At 40.9% G+C, this 16271-nt stretch overlaps 1 protein-coding gene and 1 long non-coding RNA gene across 15 annotated transcripts in view; one reads left to right on the top strand and one right to left on the bottom strand.

Moving 5' to 3' along the window:
- Positions 1-16271, bottom strand: part of LOC133222380 (uncharacterized) — a 341799-nt gene that overhangs the window by 202643 nt on the left and 122885 nt on the right. The gene's annotated exons all lie outside the window — the stretch shown is intronic.
- BICD1 (BICD cargo adaptor 1) overlaps positions 1-16271 on the top strand; it is a 169352-nt gene that overhangs the window by 129121 nt on the left and 23960 nt on the right. For all 13 annotated transcript variants that reach the window (XM_061372026.1, XM_061372027.1, XM_061372038.1 and 10 more), the window contains exons 5-6: positions 1801-2895; positions 10263-10414. In XM_061372026.1, coding sequence (XP_061228010.1) covers positions 1801-2895; positions 10263-10414 — 1247 coding nt within the window. The remainder of the gene's footprint in view (positions 1-1800; positions 2896-10262; positions 10415-16271) is intronic.

The raw sequence follows: 16271 nt of genomic DNA, 5'->3' as shown, positions 1-16271 counted from the left end.
CAAAGGGGAATATTACCCAATTTTGGATTTTCTTAGTGAGAATGGGCTGATGTGGGGCATGAGCGGAAAGGTGGTAGGCAGACTGGAGCAGCAGCAAGCGAACAATGCCTAATGGAGAAAGGTACCGATAAACTTGTGGTACTTGGCTGTCCTCTTTGGCTCAGATTATGTAGTGCCTAAAATGGAGCGTCCTGCATCTGAGGAGACAGACTTTTCCTGGATCATAAAATAATGATGAGGTTTGGCCCTTTTTTGTTGTTTTTTTTTTGGGGGGGGGGGGGGTTGTTTTTTGGTTTGTTTGTTTTGTTTGGGTTTTTTTTTTTATTTTTAAGCCATCTGTACTCTGTGTGCAAGAAAACTAGGCTGATTTTTTAGATGTTTTTAACATGGCTTCTATTTTTATGCTTACAGTTTCTGCCTGCAATTGATTGCAGGTTCTAATAGAGGCAGTGTTTTGAAAGCCTGTCTGTAAAACCCAAGTATTATCATATGCTAATACTTCTGAGGAGCAGCCGCTGCTCAAAAGCATTGTTACAAGGAAACAGGAGTCTGAAACACTGCTTGGAACATTTTGTGAGATGGGAGTAGTACCCTCTCCATCTCTAAAAGGCTTTTCTTTTCCTTCATTAGATTCATGGTGGCTGATTTGACTGTTTTCCAAATGTTATGTGAGGGGATACCACTATGGAAGGAAAGTTTGTTGTTGGGTTTTTGGTGGGTTTTTTTCAGTGTTTTTTCAGAACTGAAAGCTTTGCATTCTCAGAATTAGTAATTCAGCCACATAAAGGGGATGTGGAGCATGTAATTTTTGCTGTGTAAGCACAGTGCTGAAATACTGCAACTGTCAGAGAGAAAGGACAGTAAACCTGGTAGGCTTAGGATCCTATTGCAAAAGTAAGAAGGATCCCATCTCCATGTGCCTTCCTCTGAGTCCCAGTTCACAACTCAGAACTGGGCAAAAGCACAGAAGAAAAGTTGGAGCACTACACTTAAACCTTGAAATGAAAGTCTCTCAGGAGTGTTCAGTGGCAAATACCCAAACAGATCAAACTTTGTCTTGTTCACTTGCTTTAAAATGTTGCATACTTATATTTCTAGAGGAGTCCTCCATGACCTCTTCTGCTGTTCAACATCTATGTTTCCCTGCGGATATTCAGAAAGGAACTTACTGGGTCAGAACTAGTGGTTTGTTAGTTGTACCACAATTCCTGCTTTTCCTGCCATGTCCTTAGAGGATGGATTTTGCTTACAGCAAAGTGATAGACTTGGGGAGCCCTGGGATTTGCATGTGCTTAGTCTCCTGATCTGTGCTACATTCTCACACAGTAGGTTATTTAATCTAACATATGGAAATTTACACAGCCAGTTGTTCACTATATTTGCATTCAGTAATCAAGCCTTAATGTAAGTTTGCAACAGTCCAAAGATATAATAAATATCGTGAATGATTGGTAGAGCTGTTCATGGGAAATATACATTCAAATTCCATTGAGAAAGGTGTATATACCAGTAGTTGACAGTGATGGAGTTCATATGTTCAGGGAACATATGTTGTAATAAATCCTGTATCATCTGTCTAGCTGAAATTGTAGCAGAGGCTGGGACTTCACAGTTCTGACAGTCACATGCATCTCTTTCTGACTCAGTTTTATGATTTAGGTGTATATGGCTGAAACCTTTTGGAGGTCCTCAAGTTGCATATGCAGAGTGGGGGAGTGGAGAGATGAATGTGACTGCAGAGTTTGGTGTTTTGCACAGGCAGGACAAGATGCTGGGTTTCTTACTTTGGCTCTGTTGCAGGTGGAGAGAGAGAAGGCTATTCTTCTGGCCAACCTGCAGGAGTCTCAGACGCAGCTGGAACACACCAAGGGAGCCCTGACTGAGCAACATGAAAGAGTGCACAGGCTCACGGAGCACGTCAATGCCATGAGGGGTCTGCAGAGCAACAAGGAGCTGAAAGCCGAGCTTGACTCTGAGAAGGGCCGAGAACCCGGCGAGGAAGCACATGATTATGAAGTGGACATCAATGGCTTGGAGATCCTAGAATGTAAATACAAAGTAGCTGTGACTGAGGTGATAGACCTGAAAGCAGAAATCAAAGCCTTAAAGGAGAAATATAATAAGCATGTAGAAAACTACACTGAAGAGAAGGCCAAGTATGAAAGCAGAATCCAGACATATGACGAACAGGTGACAAGCCTGGAGAAGTCAACTAAGGAAAGCCAGGAAAAAATGGTCCACATGGAAAAGGAGCTGCAAAGGATGACAGGCATAGCAAATGAAAACCATAATACTCTCAACACCGCCCAGGATGAGCTGGTGACATTTAGTGAGGAGCTGGCTCAGCTCTACCATCACGTCTGCCTGTGCAACAATGAGACACCAAACAGGGTCATGTTGGACTATTACAGGCAAAGCAGAGTTACCCGCAGTGGGAGCCTGAAAGGCCCAGATGACCCTCGAGGTCTCCTTTCCCCACGGCTTGCCAGAAGGGGGGTGTCATCACCTGTAGAAGCCAGGACCCCAACTGAGCAGGTGACAAAAGAGGCCACAGAGCCTGGCAAGGAACAGAGCCCAACAAAAACACCTACCATTTCTCCTGTCATCACAGCCCCTCCTTCCTCCCCCGTTTCTGATACCAGTGACATCCGCAAAGAACCGATGAACATCTACAACCTCAATGCCATAATAAGGGACCAAATCAAGCACTTGCAGAAGGCTGTCGATCGGTCACTGCAGCTGTCGCGCCAGCGTGCTGCAGCTCGGGAGCTGGCGCCCATGATCGATAAAGACAAGGAGGCCTTAATGGAAGAGATACTGAAACTGAAATCACTCCTGAGTACGAAGCGGGAACAGATTGCAACCCTGAGAGCAGTGCTGAAAGCCAACAAGCAGGTAAGGTGCTAATAAAGCAGTCAGGAAAGTCTTTTATTTGTACAGGTCACTTAGAAGCTTTCCCAGGAGTATTTCAGAGAAGAGATTTTACTCACAGGTTATTTAGCTTCTCACTCAATCACAGTGAGGGCAGACCTTCCCTCCTTCTCTGTCTTCTTTTTAAGCTTATAATCTCTGCTTTTCACTGCACCCACCATTTCCAAGAGAACAATCAGAAGAGCCTTTCCTGTGGTGTGAGAGAAAAGCAAGGGCAGGGAGCTGTCCACTACCACCCAGCCTGATTCACAGGCATGTTGCTGCTATTACTGGAGTTATAGGATTGCCAGCATTGGAAAACAAACTGGAGTGTGGATGGAAAGACTCTCATGGGTGTGCTGGCCCATGAGAGGTGCAGTGCAGGTACTGCTGGAGGAGTGGGGAGGGCAAGTGCAGGGGAGACCACCTGGGTCAGCGCCCGTGGGATTTAGTGGGGCTGATGGTGCGAACAACCCATTGTATTATTCTTGGCTCTTGGTAGTATTCCAAAGGCTGCAAAATGTGAATGTACCACAGAAAATTTAAGGGGATTAAAAATAAGTATCACAAGAGCTGAAGTGTGCTTCAGGAAGATGTAAGAGTGTGACCAGTGGCTTTGGACTATACGGAAGCTGGGCATTTGTTTGGTAAGACATCAGGTCAAATACTGTTTTCATTACAGGTGGTTGGAGGTTTTTTAAATTATTTGTCTCTTTAGATAGAAACAATTGCCATGTTTTTAATCCCTTAAGAAATAAAATCAGTTTTGGGGTTTTTTTTTCAAGACAAGGGAAAACATCACTACACAACAAAGCTGACTGAAACAATAGGAGCAATTTTTTGTTTTGGGAAGGATTCATTTTAAGGTTATTTTTAAGAGAATAAAATATTTCAAATTATTATTTGGAAATTTTCACATTAAAAGCAATTGTCATTAAACCACTTTATTTTTTATCTTTCAATAATGCAAATGAGCTGAGAATTGCCACATTTTATATCAAATGCCAAAAGAGAACCATGTAATGGTGTGTTTTTTCAAGAGCACTGTCAATTTTTTTTTTGCATAGAATATGCTCTCAAGCCGTTTGTATCCATCCGATTCCAGGTCTGCAAACACTTAAAGTTAAATTTAAGCATGCAAATAGTTTCATTTATTTTGGTGGATTTCCTTATGCCCAGAATTAAATCTGAATGCAAGAGGCTGCAGCAGCAGAATTACTCCAGATTGCCTGTGACTTTTCTCATCTAAAGCCAGTGGAGTGATGACCACATGGGGGCATGAATCCTGGTTAACAGCTTGGGATACTATTAGCTGATGACAGTGATGGGATTTCAGTGTTTAAATTCCCAATAGTCAAGTAGTCTGAAGCTACAGTTTCAGGTTTAATTGATTGTTGGATCTCTAACTACATTCCTAGAGTACTGGGGATTTTTAAATTGCAGCAATATTTCAATATATTTTGAGTCTTTTATAGCATTTCCCCCCTCTGATACGACACATGTTAAATATTAATCCAAGTAATTAAATACCATCTCCAGCTAAGCAGTAACAGCTCTGAGCAATTATATGTGGATTTTCCATGTAATTAAAATGTAATTAAGATGTAATTGAAGTATATGGATTTAGATTCCAGATTAAAGTTTTTTCCATTAGCATAGAGGCATCATCTATTTTCTGATACTACCAGAGGATCTAGCTCATTCTTGCTCTTTTACTGCTGTCAGGTATAAAGCATCATCCTAAAGTCTGCTCACTGAAATGGAAAAGATAGATTTGCTGAGTAAGGAGGTGCTATTAACTAAAGTTTTATTTATTGGATAAGCAGCATAGATACTGGTAGCTGTATAATTTGGTATAGAATCTTTCAATACTGCTTATGCAAACCAAGTATCAACATCCTCAGCCTTTCAAGTTAAAAGACATAATAGTGTAAAAGGGACAGAGACATTTAAAGTTCTAGGGTGAGGTGGGTGACTTTTATAATGCCCTGGCAGTACTGCCAGCCTCAAGTGATGGTTGTATCCCAGGACCCAAAGCACATCTCATTTTCAGAAAATAGGAGTGAAGATACACCCATTTGAGTTCTTCCCCTCCAGAATAATGTTTATGCAGCTATAGGCTGGGGATGTTTTTCCCTATGGGTTTCACTTTAGGTGAGCCTACAGAAGACATCTGGTTCAGTTTTTCACATTTGTTCAAGAACCACAATTGCTAGAGCTTTGATTTTTTAATTATTTGTGAAAACCCCCAAATGATTAAGCAACCTTTTCCAAGCCTTAATGAAGCTGACATTAGTAAGAAACTATGTATTTTCATCCCTTATGTAGCATGGTAAGACACTGCTGGTGCTCAAGGTAGTAGGGGAGATCTGTGGGAGGCCCCTTGCAGAGGGAAGCCTGCAGCTGGTGAGGGGCTGGATGCTCTGGCCTGTCCTCAGCCTCCAGAGAGGCCACATCACATCTCTGTTTTTTAGAAATACTATTTCAAAACACCTGTAAGCACTCCAGAGATGCTTTAAGTGGTGCTGTTTTAGTTGGAGCACTATGGTGAAAGCAAGTTGAGCACAACCAAATGCACTGTAAAAATGGCAAGACTTGTCCTTCCTTCAGATTTAGTGGGAAGACCAGCAGCAGGTCCCCAGGTCTGGTATTTTGTGCTGTACTTAAGTTGTGAAATCATACCCTTAACCACGGAAGCTATGTGGTGCTATCTGGTGAACACCAGTAAGTAATATTTTCAAATAAGCATTTTAGTGTTAGGCTGGGCTGCAAATTGGCTATGCACAACTCTTACCACTAAAAAGAGAGCAAGATCTACTCTAAGACGCTGCCCAGGAAAATGAATTATTAAATCAATTGCTCAAGATAGCGATGCACATAGATCTTGCTAGCTTGTTTGCTTACCTTGTCTTGATTTATGAATTCATTTATTCATAGCCATAATTACTGTGTCAGCACAAGTTTTATAGAGCAAACCAAAGTTGCATTAGCATTAACAAGTAGCATAAATTGTAAAGTAATATCAAATTAATTATATTAGGACCAGATCGATGATGGTTGTGATTTTGATTCCTAAAAACATACAGAAAGCTGCCTATGAGGGTAATTTAATATCCTGAAGTTCTGATTGAAAAATGATTGGTTGTTCTCATAGTGCATTAGTTTGATGGGAAGGAGTTGAGTCAGCAAGACCTTCACATCTGGATTGACCATAACTATGATGTCTCCAGCTTCCACAACTGAGATATACATAAAAGTCCTTGAGAAAAAATATTTTCATAAACCCATACGGTATATCATCTGTAAATAAATGCCTTGCTATTATATAGACATAACACAGTAGAATTTCTGCTGGGAAAGTGAGGCTGGGTGGAAAGGTTCAGTACGATGATGAAAAAACAAGGCACTTGCCACTTGTAGAACTTCATATTCTCTCAGCAACAATTTTTTTACCTGGTCTACTTCTCACACTCCTAATGTAAATGGGACACAGTCATCTTGGAATGTAAATATATAGAGAAAATGAGATTTGTTCATGGATTTCAGGATTAAGGTGGCAACCTTTATAGACAGTTGGAGTAATCAAACATCTCTTATATAAGGATCAGAAGGGGGATGAAAAGGATGCCATTATTTTTGGCAAGGAGGTCCTGGGACTTGAGTGTATGTGCACCCTTCAGCCTGTTCAGCTCTGTGGCTGAGTTTTGGGGAAGGAGGGCTGAGCTGTGCATACCCCAGCTCTTTTTAACTTGTTCGTGTTTCAGCCCCACAGGAGTCCAGGTGTGGAGCTCTTTGCTCACTCCCAGCCTTGCTGTCAGCTCCAGGTGGCTACTTCTGCCCAGCAAATGCTATGTGCTCTGTGAGCTGTTAATCCTTTGCCTGCAAGGTGGCTGGTGGTTCATTTGCCCAGCTCTAGAGCATTACTGGTCTGATAGGAGTGTCACTGGCCCCTCTCCTGTCTTACTGCATTATTTATTTCACTGAAGAATATTCACACATTTTTCTGTATCTTTATCTTTTTTCTTGTGCTCCCCATTTCCATGTGTGCTGATCATAGGTTGCATTTTTATGTGGAGAAAATGCCTATGATGTCTCTGCCACAATTTTGTAGTTAACAGCAGCTTAAAAACAAGTGCTGCAGAGATGTTAAAAACAAAGACAGGTCCTGGGCATCTTCTTTTTTCTGGCACCCACTACTTGCAGATGAAGACTGTTATTTGCCCCATCCTTCCTTTCAGAGCACTCTCTCAAAGCACCGTTCACCCCACATCTTCAAAATCTAGCTTATCCCACAGAACTGGTTTCAGACACAACCACACATATATGGCCCTCGATGGTTGCAGTTTGGAGATGGCTCTGAGGTGGGGAACAAATAGAAATTGTTCAGTGTAGAGCTAGTGCTGGAGGAAAAGTAACATTAAGCTATGGCTTCAGTTCATTTTGTCCCTGTCACTATTGGCACAGTAGAGCTGAGGTGATCAGGTACATAGGTACCTCTCAAAATTGGAATCCAAGTTTGCCTTCTTCCCCCAGCCCTGTTCCCCATTACACATTCTGGTTTCTGGGTGCTTCAGGCAAATTTTCTGCATCTTTAGGCTCCCCAGACTGGCTCACAGCAAGCATAAAAGAAAACCACCTGGTGTACAAAGGGTAGGGATGGGGATAGGCTGTGTAATTATACATTTGGTGGCAGCTAGCCAATATAGATCAGTTTAGCTGCATTGTGAAATGGCAGCTGCTGAGCCAAGGAGTCTAACAGCAATCAGCTTCAGTCAGCATCCAGGTCCTAAACTGATGAGCTATGGATAACCCGAGCACCTACACTGTTGGTGCTCACTGGCTCGTACAAGGACCCTTTTGAGTGTGCTTTGCCACACACCAAAGTGATGCACTGCTGCTCTGCTGGCCCTGGTTGCAAGTTTCCAACAGAAGCTTCGCCAGCTTGCTTCTCCCTTCTTTCTCTTGCCTGTTAAAAATATGTTTTTGTTAGTTATATTTGTTTCTCTAGTAGAGCACTTGTGCCCATTCATTCTTCACTTGGGAGACTTTCAGAAAAGAGACTCTCAACAGCCTGCAGAGGGGTATGTTCAAAAGCTTGTCTGGTATGTGGAGAGCCACCATACACTTCTAATACATTTTGCAATTTATGCTTAGTTTTGCGTAATGAAAAATCAGGAATAAAAAAAGGTATGACAGTTTGACACAGTCCTTCCTCTGTTACCTTTATTCAACAAGTAAATTATATTTCTAAGTTATTTTTCATCCTGTAGTGTGTCTGTTTAATTTACCCTGACATCTAGACTAGAAAGCAGGGATCACAGTGACCTGTCTGGTCATTGTGCAGTTTCGGTGATGTATAAATTATTGGGTTTACATGGAATATGTAATCCCACTGCTGAAACATTTGAATGATTTGTGGGGTTTTTTTTATGTTTAGCATTAAATGGCACATAACTTGAACTCAATTTCATTCCTAAATAAAAGAAAATCTTCACATGAATTCTGCATTCAAAGATGAGGTATGATAGGTTAAAGAACATGGGGTTGTATATCCCTTCCAAACTAAGGACATCCAAATTCCTGCCTTGGAGGCAAAGCGGAACTCAATTTGAGCTGCAGAGTCCACCTCTGCTCTCAAAAATTACTTCAACCTCATTAGTGACCTGAAAATTCTTACATAAATCTGGCTTAATCATATCTGTTAAATAGAAATTTGTCTTCTGTTTCACCATTTCCTAAATTTCCCTTCAAAAAGAGCAGTTTCATTAAATAAAGTTAATCCTTCTCCATGTTAATTTATGAGTGTTCATTTTTGCTCATGGATGAAAACAGATAGAAAGCTGACAATTTCTGCTTTACCCTGCCAAGGCATAAGATGGTGCCTGCCATCCTACGTTACACCAAAGCGTATGTCAGCAAGGTTGAGAAAAGCTGCATTTATTTGAATATATCCCGAAGTAGTTGATTTTTTTAACATGTATTGCTGATGATTTAGAATTTGTCGTGGAAGAAACCATCTGTTTAAAGTGGCAGGTAGTTACCAGTGACTTTAAAAAATCTCTGGTTTCAATGTAGACAAGTGTGAAAGAAGAGAAAATGTTATTGGTGAGTGTAGAATTTGATTTAAAAAAAAAACAATTAAAATATTTGAATGCTGCCTTTTCTAACCACTAATTTCCCCAGACACAAATGAGTAGAGGTGTATTTTAGCAGGAGATGCTAATATATTAAGAGACATTGTTAGTGGAAAATGTATTGAGTTTCAGAAAACTGAGTTTAAAATAGGTTTCCAGCTGCTTGGTCATTACTATGTTTTGTCACATCCCCTTGCTGATTGCTTTAAACTAATGTTCTTCTACATTTCTCTCCCCTGGTGATGACTCAAGAACTTACAAGATCAACAGGGGAAATTGATTGCTGGTATGAAATGCTGCAGTTTATTATGCACTAAATGAAGTAAAAAACAGCCATGAAAGAAACAACTATAATTCCCTCTGAACACTTTTTTCTTCATCTCATTCAATAGCGATAATTTTAAATGTCTCATAGCAACAGTAGATATAAAGCCTCTGTAAAACTATGTATTTTGAATAATTTCAAAATGATGCTGAACTTCGTAAGTAAAACGGAAGGTTCAAATTCTGAAGACAAATGTAGCTATTAAAAGCAGTTGGGCAGTAAGCTGAAGAAATTTGAGGGATGAAATCGAAAAAAGAAAGGAGAAAGCAGAAAAAATGAAGGAAAACATTGCTTTCCTGTTAAGTGAAAATTGCATTTTACACTTATTTTCATTTGTAGTGCCAAAATAACGTTGATTTGCACAACAGTAGGCATTGCCTGTGCTCAGACATAAAAGCAAGCTGCCAGGTCCTGGCAGTCACCTTGCCTGGGGAAAGCCTCAGCTGACAGGATGCATGAGGTTAGTTCAAACCTTAGCTACAGAGGCCCAGTCTCATGTGCCATGCATTCTTTTTGCAACATGGTCAAGGGATCCACATAGTTGTTTACTGCAGCTCAAATGACACTGTGAGCAGCTCCTTAAGCTGTAATAACTTACTTGCCTGAGCCCTTAACATACATCTGCACAGTTTTGTAGAGACATTGAAGGTGTTGAGTTGTTGCCAGTGCATAGAAATTGGCTTTGTCCTTCCAACTGCTTTCTCCTTTCCTACTGTCATGGAGTACAACTTAAAAGAAGATGTTAAAGAGTGCGGTGCAGTGAAGGTCAGATCTAACTTCTTTTGCTGTGTGAATGCAGGCAATCTAAAGTAAAATCAAGCATGGCATATTAGCTGTAGCTACCTTAAATAGCTATCTGTCTCGTAAGCGTATATCCTTGTTTGTGTTTTCAGACAGCTGAAGTGGCACTAGCCAATTTGAAGAATAAATATGAAAATGAAAAAGCGATGGTGACTGAAACCATGACCAAACTACGGAATGAATTAAAGGCTTTGAAGGAAGATGCAGCAACCTTCTCATCCTTGAGAGCGATGTTTGCAACTAGGTAAGGGAAATGGTGTCACTGCCTGGTTTGGCTCTGTAAAAGAAAATACGTGTGTGCTAAGTGAGAATAGATTTAGATGTTGGATGTTTAGGAGGAGAGACAGAAATTGTTTTCTGCAAGGTCAGAGGTTTGCCGGATGAAGGTGAATGAGTCTTAGAGTGCACACTGTGCAAAACCCGCAAGCTTTCAAGTGCTACCGAGATGGGTGTCTCAGAAGATAAAAGCTGGAGAATAGCAATGTCAGTATAACCTTGAGTGAAGTGTTATAAATGCCAATATATGCCTGCAGTATATTTGCATTTATAGAGCTTTTTAAAGTGGAAATCAAATAGTAGATTTATGTGGCTAATTTTCACATTCAGAAGTACACTATGACTCTGCCATGTAAAGCTATTGTATGGTAAATGATGATTTTCAGAATCCCATGTTTTCATTATCATGAGATTTAGTACTTACCACTAGTAAAATCTATTCCATCAGCCGCACTATGCTGTAATCCAGCACTAATAATTGTGAGGCCACTGCATTTTCCCACTCTAGCATGAATTCTTATTTTTTCCTGCTGTGATATCCAATTTTTTATCTTCTCCTTCACAGGATAAAAGTTTCACTTACCTTCTGTAACATAGTTCCTTCTGGCAGGACAGTCGTTAATCATGTTTCATCTTTTCTTCTCCCACAACTTCTTAAGAGGAGTTTTGGTTTTAGGTGTTTTATAAAAGGTTACCCAAAACCATTTTTTTTTAAATCCAACAGTTTCATCAATGATTTCTTAATTCCCAAATATGCATGGAAATTAGTATCCTCAGGTTATCAAGGCTTTCTCCCCACCTTGTGGTCAAACACAAGGCGCATTTCTTGCTAATACTTTAGCCCGTAAGCAATAAGACGTCTTCATGCCTCTTGTCAACTTCGCCCCACTATATGGTATATAGGTGCCACCTCACCTATCCCAGCCTTCTGAGGTCCTCAGTTGCTTAGTGACAGTAGCTGCAGCAGCTGGGAGAGGTGGAAAAGAAGGAGAAGGGACATCTACATGCCATGACATTGGTGCTGTGTACAAGTTCATCACAGGTTCATTGTCAGAAGAGTACGAGTAGTGCCATAATTGAAATGAAGAACCTCAGCATGTGGTGTGAACCAAGGTAGTTCTATTGATTTCATTGACATCTGAAGATTTCCTTCGAGAATGGAAAGTTGGGTGTGTATATTTGAAATGTATGTGTTGATCTTTATTTGCAAGCTCATTACTCTGAGAGATATGCGAATGTGCTAACTCTATAAGACTTCCTAACCGTATAACTGTATAAGAGTAACTCCAGAGGAAAAGAGTGGCTTCATGACCATAAAGCAAACAAGGGTCTTGCATGGAGCATAAACCATCTACCTGCAAGTTAAAAAAGACTACAAAATTTTAGAAGTTGTTACTTAAGAGGATGGTAGGTTTCTCTTCTATAAATGGCAAAGGGAATTTGGTGACTTGCTGAGTTACAGATTTCTACTTTGTAAATGTCTAATGTTAGTAGAGATAAAGCCCATCCAAAGCATCTGCTGTTGTTGGTAAACTCCATGAGGTAATAGTTAAATGCTCAGTGCATGGCCTGTGAAATATATCCCTGCCTTGAGGTCGTTAAGTTTTGCTCAGTGTTTTCTGAGCACAGGTATAAAAAGTAATTCACTGCAAGGTCTTGAATGTAAGTGTACTCCTATAGATTTTTGTGTTGTAAAATACTCCTTTTTCTTCATTAGCCTTTAATATTATGGCCTTTATAATGAAATCAATTTTCCTAAATGTTCAAATAATTGACTTATACTGAATAGTCCATTTGGAATAGCATTTGTTTAAATGACAGACAGCTAATATACTCTAGATGTCTGTTGAAGAAGAGAAAACCATTTGAAAAAGACTGTAAGATTCTCCATGCAGTAACATTAGATGCAATAGCAACCTTCAGCATAAAAAAGCAATTGTTTAGTCTTCTGTTGAATAAAACAGTGGTTTCCATGGTTATCCTGCATCACATGGTACTTCCGAATTTGTACTGTAGGGAGAATATCTGTCTGATAGTAGAATTGTATTATAGATTTTAAAATAATTTCATATACTGTTTGATAGAACAATATCCTTTCTGTTTCATAAGGCATTCTTTTTTGTTCATTTGGTCCACAAGTGGATGTTCATTCTGGTGCTGAACTGTATGGTTTCTTCTTCAAATGCACTGGTAAAGATCATTTCATGTTACAAGCACAGCACAGTTGTTTCTGGTCTGAACAGCAAAGATAGCGATTTTCTTCAGAGCTCCCCTATGCAGAAAGCAGGAGGCATCCTTTTTCTGTGTTTTTTTCTGTGACACTTGTGCATCCTTCCATGCCTTAAGTTCTTTCTTCAGTTTTTCTCTCCTCTACCTCAAAAGTCCTCCTGTCCTGCTTGTACTTCTACTTTTGCAGTTTTTCCTTCTGGGACTGTTTTTTTCCCAGTCCAAAATCTGTTTCTGATCCTTACAACTTCAACCTTCCCTATTCATTACCCTTGTGATCGCTTTCTGAATTCCCTTCAGATCTGTCAAGATGTCCTCAATACAGTTCAAACCCCCTTTTCGCCAAACAGCTCCCTCAAAAAAGAAAAAGCAATAGTGTGCAAAACCTCTTTTCTGTGGGATATATGGGGTTGGCAGAGCAGATTTGAAGATCCTGTTCAGTGCCAGGGTCATGTGCTGTCCACCAGACTTGCAGCTCCTGCTTTTACACTGGTTATTTTGTCCTGCCCTGATTCTGGTAGTTCCAGGCCAGAAAAAGCAGTGAGAGCTTTTCCTGTCCCTCCTCTTATTTCCCCTCACTCCAACCCTGAGTTGCTGACCCAGGGTGGGAGCTGGGGATTGTGAAGAGACAGGTGGCCAGCTCTCATCCAGAGGGTAAGTGAAAAGCAGTCTTTAGAGCATAGATTCCCAGCCTAGAGTAGGGGTTGCCCTGGGAGAGGAAGGGAAGTCTCATGCTGAAGGAGAGAAGGAACTACTTTTAAAGCAGGAACTTAAGGGGATTCAGAAAGCTATTTTTACTGAGTCCCTACACATACTTGCTTTCCCAGCCTAGTTACTCAAAAGGAGAGAGCAAGACCTCTTACCTGTTATGTTGCCGCAGTCCTGACACTGCATGCATTTATTCTATTCTCCGTCCATCAAGACATTTTCTTATGATTAATGTTTAAAGAACTGTACTAAAGAGATTAAATAGAAAGTTTGGACAGGTCCTAGATGAGAAAGCATTTATTAACAGAAGTGTATTATATGGCTAAAGCAGGAATCTGTCAGTGTCACTGTTTTTTTAGCTCAGGCTTGGCTATGATTTATGTTACCTAAATTACACATAAGCCTGTCTCAGTATTTGGTTTGCATTCCTAGATGAGAGATAGATGGAACTAGAAATTGCTTAAACTGCTATATAAGCTTCTTGGATCAGTTCATACAAAGTAAGCAGGCTTATGTGTCTGTCTGCTTCCTTTCTAAGACAAGAGAAATAGGTGAAATCTTGACTTTTGTGCTGGTGATAAGTAGTCCAGCAGACAGCAAGATAACAGCACTGTTTAATAGTCACTTGCAGATTAAACCTGTCCTGAGGCAAAGGAGAAACTGGCAGAGATCTGTGACTCAAGAGTAAATAACCTAACTTCTTTTGTTCACTAGTATTTTGAGTGCCTCAGAAAGCCCAAATCAGGGCCCTGGTGCATCCTGGAGCCCTGCTTGGTTCACAATGGTCTGTGCCATGCCAGAATTAATTTCTCTTAGGACCTCTTGACCTTTTTCTTCCTCAATATGCTGTCGAGACTTCATAGAATCATAGAATAGTTAGGGTTGGAAAGGACCTAAAGATCATCAAGTTCCAACCCCCCTGCCATGGGCAGGGACACCTCGCTCTAAACCGTATCACCCAAGGCCTCGTCCAATCTGAGCTTGAACACTGCCAGGGATGGAGCATTCACAACCTCCTTGGGCAACCTATTCCAGTGCCTCACCACCCTAACAGGAAAGAATTTCTTCCTTATATCCAATCTAAACTTCCCCTGTTTAAGTTTTAACCCATTACCCCTTGTCCAGTCACTACAGTCCCTAATGAGGAGTCCCTCCCAGGCATCCCTATAGCCCCCTTCAGATACTGGAAGTCTGCTATGAGGTCTCCACGCAGCCTTCTCTTCTCCAGGCTGAACAGCCCCAACTTTCTCAGCCGATCTTCATACAGGAGGTGCTCCAGTCCCCTGATCATTCTCGTGGCCCTCCTCTGGACTTGTTCCAACAGTTCCATGTCCTTTTTATGTTGAGGACACCAGAACTGCACACAATGCTCCAGGTGAGGTCTCACGAGAGCAGAGTAAAGGGGCAGGATCACCTCCTTCGACCTGCTGGTCACTCTCCTTTTGATGCAGCTCAGGATACGGTTGGCTTTCTGGGCTGCAAGTGCACACTGAAGCCGGCTCATGTTTGTTTTCTCGTCGACCAGCACCCCCAAGTCCTTCTCTGCAGGGCTGCTCTGAATCTCTTCTCTGCCCAGCCTGGAGCTGTGTCTGGGATTGCTCCGACCCAGGTGTAGGACCTTGCACTTGGCATGGTTAAACTTCATGAGGTTGGCATCAGCCCACCTCACAAGCGTGTCAAGGTCCCTCTGGATGGCATTCCTTCCCTCCAGCGTATCAACCGAACCACACAGCTTGGTGTCATCGGCAAACTTGCTGAGGGCACACTCAATCCCACTGTCCATGTCAGCGATGAAGATGTTAAACAAGACCGGTCCGGTTTATAAAATGTGTGGGCAAAAAGGCAATGTGTGTGTAATGATTTTATTTTTTTTTTGCTTTTTTAATTAGAAACATTTTTCATTTTATCCCACACTTTCACATAGCAGGGAATATTTCAGTGAAGAGAAATGAGTCTGTTAATTCAGCAGTTTCTAAAGTTAATTATGGACTGATCTAGGTTTAACCTTTCTGAATGCTGTTTCTCAAAACACCCCACATGCTTGAGCAACAAAACATAGAGACAATGGACCATGTGTTTGTGAAAAATAATAGGAAACTTTGAGTCATAATGGAGGTCAGATGACTGGAACCACCCAAACACTTGGTAGACTGCCAAAAATGTGGGGTCACTGTTTTGGGGAAACTTCTAAGAGGGGAATATAATTAATCAGAACAGTTGGAAAATGTTGTATTAACAAGATTTGTTTTGTCTAGACTATGAGGTCAGCTATCAGCAGCTAGTATATCCAGGTTTCTAGGGCCACTTTGCTATATAGTTCATAGCAGGTGATGAAAAGTGGATTTGTCTAACTCCACTTTAGTATTCCACCTTCATGGAGCTTGTTTCTTAACTGCTCAGTTATCCTGTTTTACAAAGCAGATGCCTAAATACCAAGAACACGTCCTAAGGCCTGAGAAAAACAATCTTTTTCCAAAATAAAAACTGGCTTATTGTGACCGTAAAGCAAAGCTGTTCCTTCCTCTAGTGGCACTGTGCTACAGGTGTTGCTGCAATAGTTACTTTTTAACATTTTCAACAGAAAACATATTTGGAAAAAAAAGATGTCTCCTCCACAAAAAGGAAGTCAGGAGAGAATAAGAGACACGGGTACAGGATCCACCTGGTTACAAGAATGAGTCTTTAAAATGCTGATAACACAAGACATTATAGCAATTCCTATTTCAAATTAATTTAATCTCCAGAATGCTGATTTTGTTCTAATGCCTCTGTCAAAAAGCTGGGTGAACCATCAATTGACATCTCATGGCCTGGAGTAGAAATAGGTGCACAAGTTGGTTTCAAGCCAGATGTTTCAGAAATAGCTCCTCAAGGCTTGACTAGAGACAGTT

The sequence above is a fragment of the Neopsephotus bourkii genome, unplaced genomic scaffold (assembly GCF_033783945.1).
Source record: "Neopsephotus bourkii isolate Nb327-2 ecotype Australia unplaced genomic scaffold, CSIRO-AGI_Nbou_v1 NB_1589, whole genome shotgun sequence".
NCBI classification, from domain to species: Eukaryota; Metazoa; Chordata; class Aves; order Psittaciformes; family Psittacidae; genus Neopsephotus; species Neopsephotus bourkii.
The sequence above is the reverse complement of the archived record's forward strand: the minus strand, read 5'-3'. Positions and strand labels throughout refer to the sequence as shown.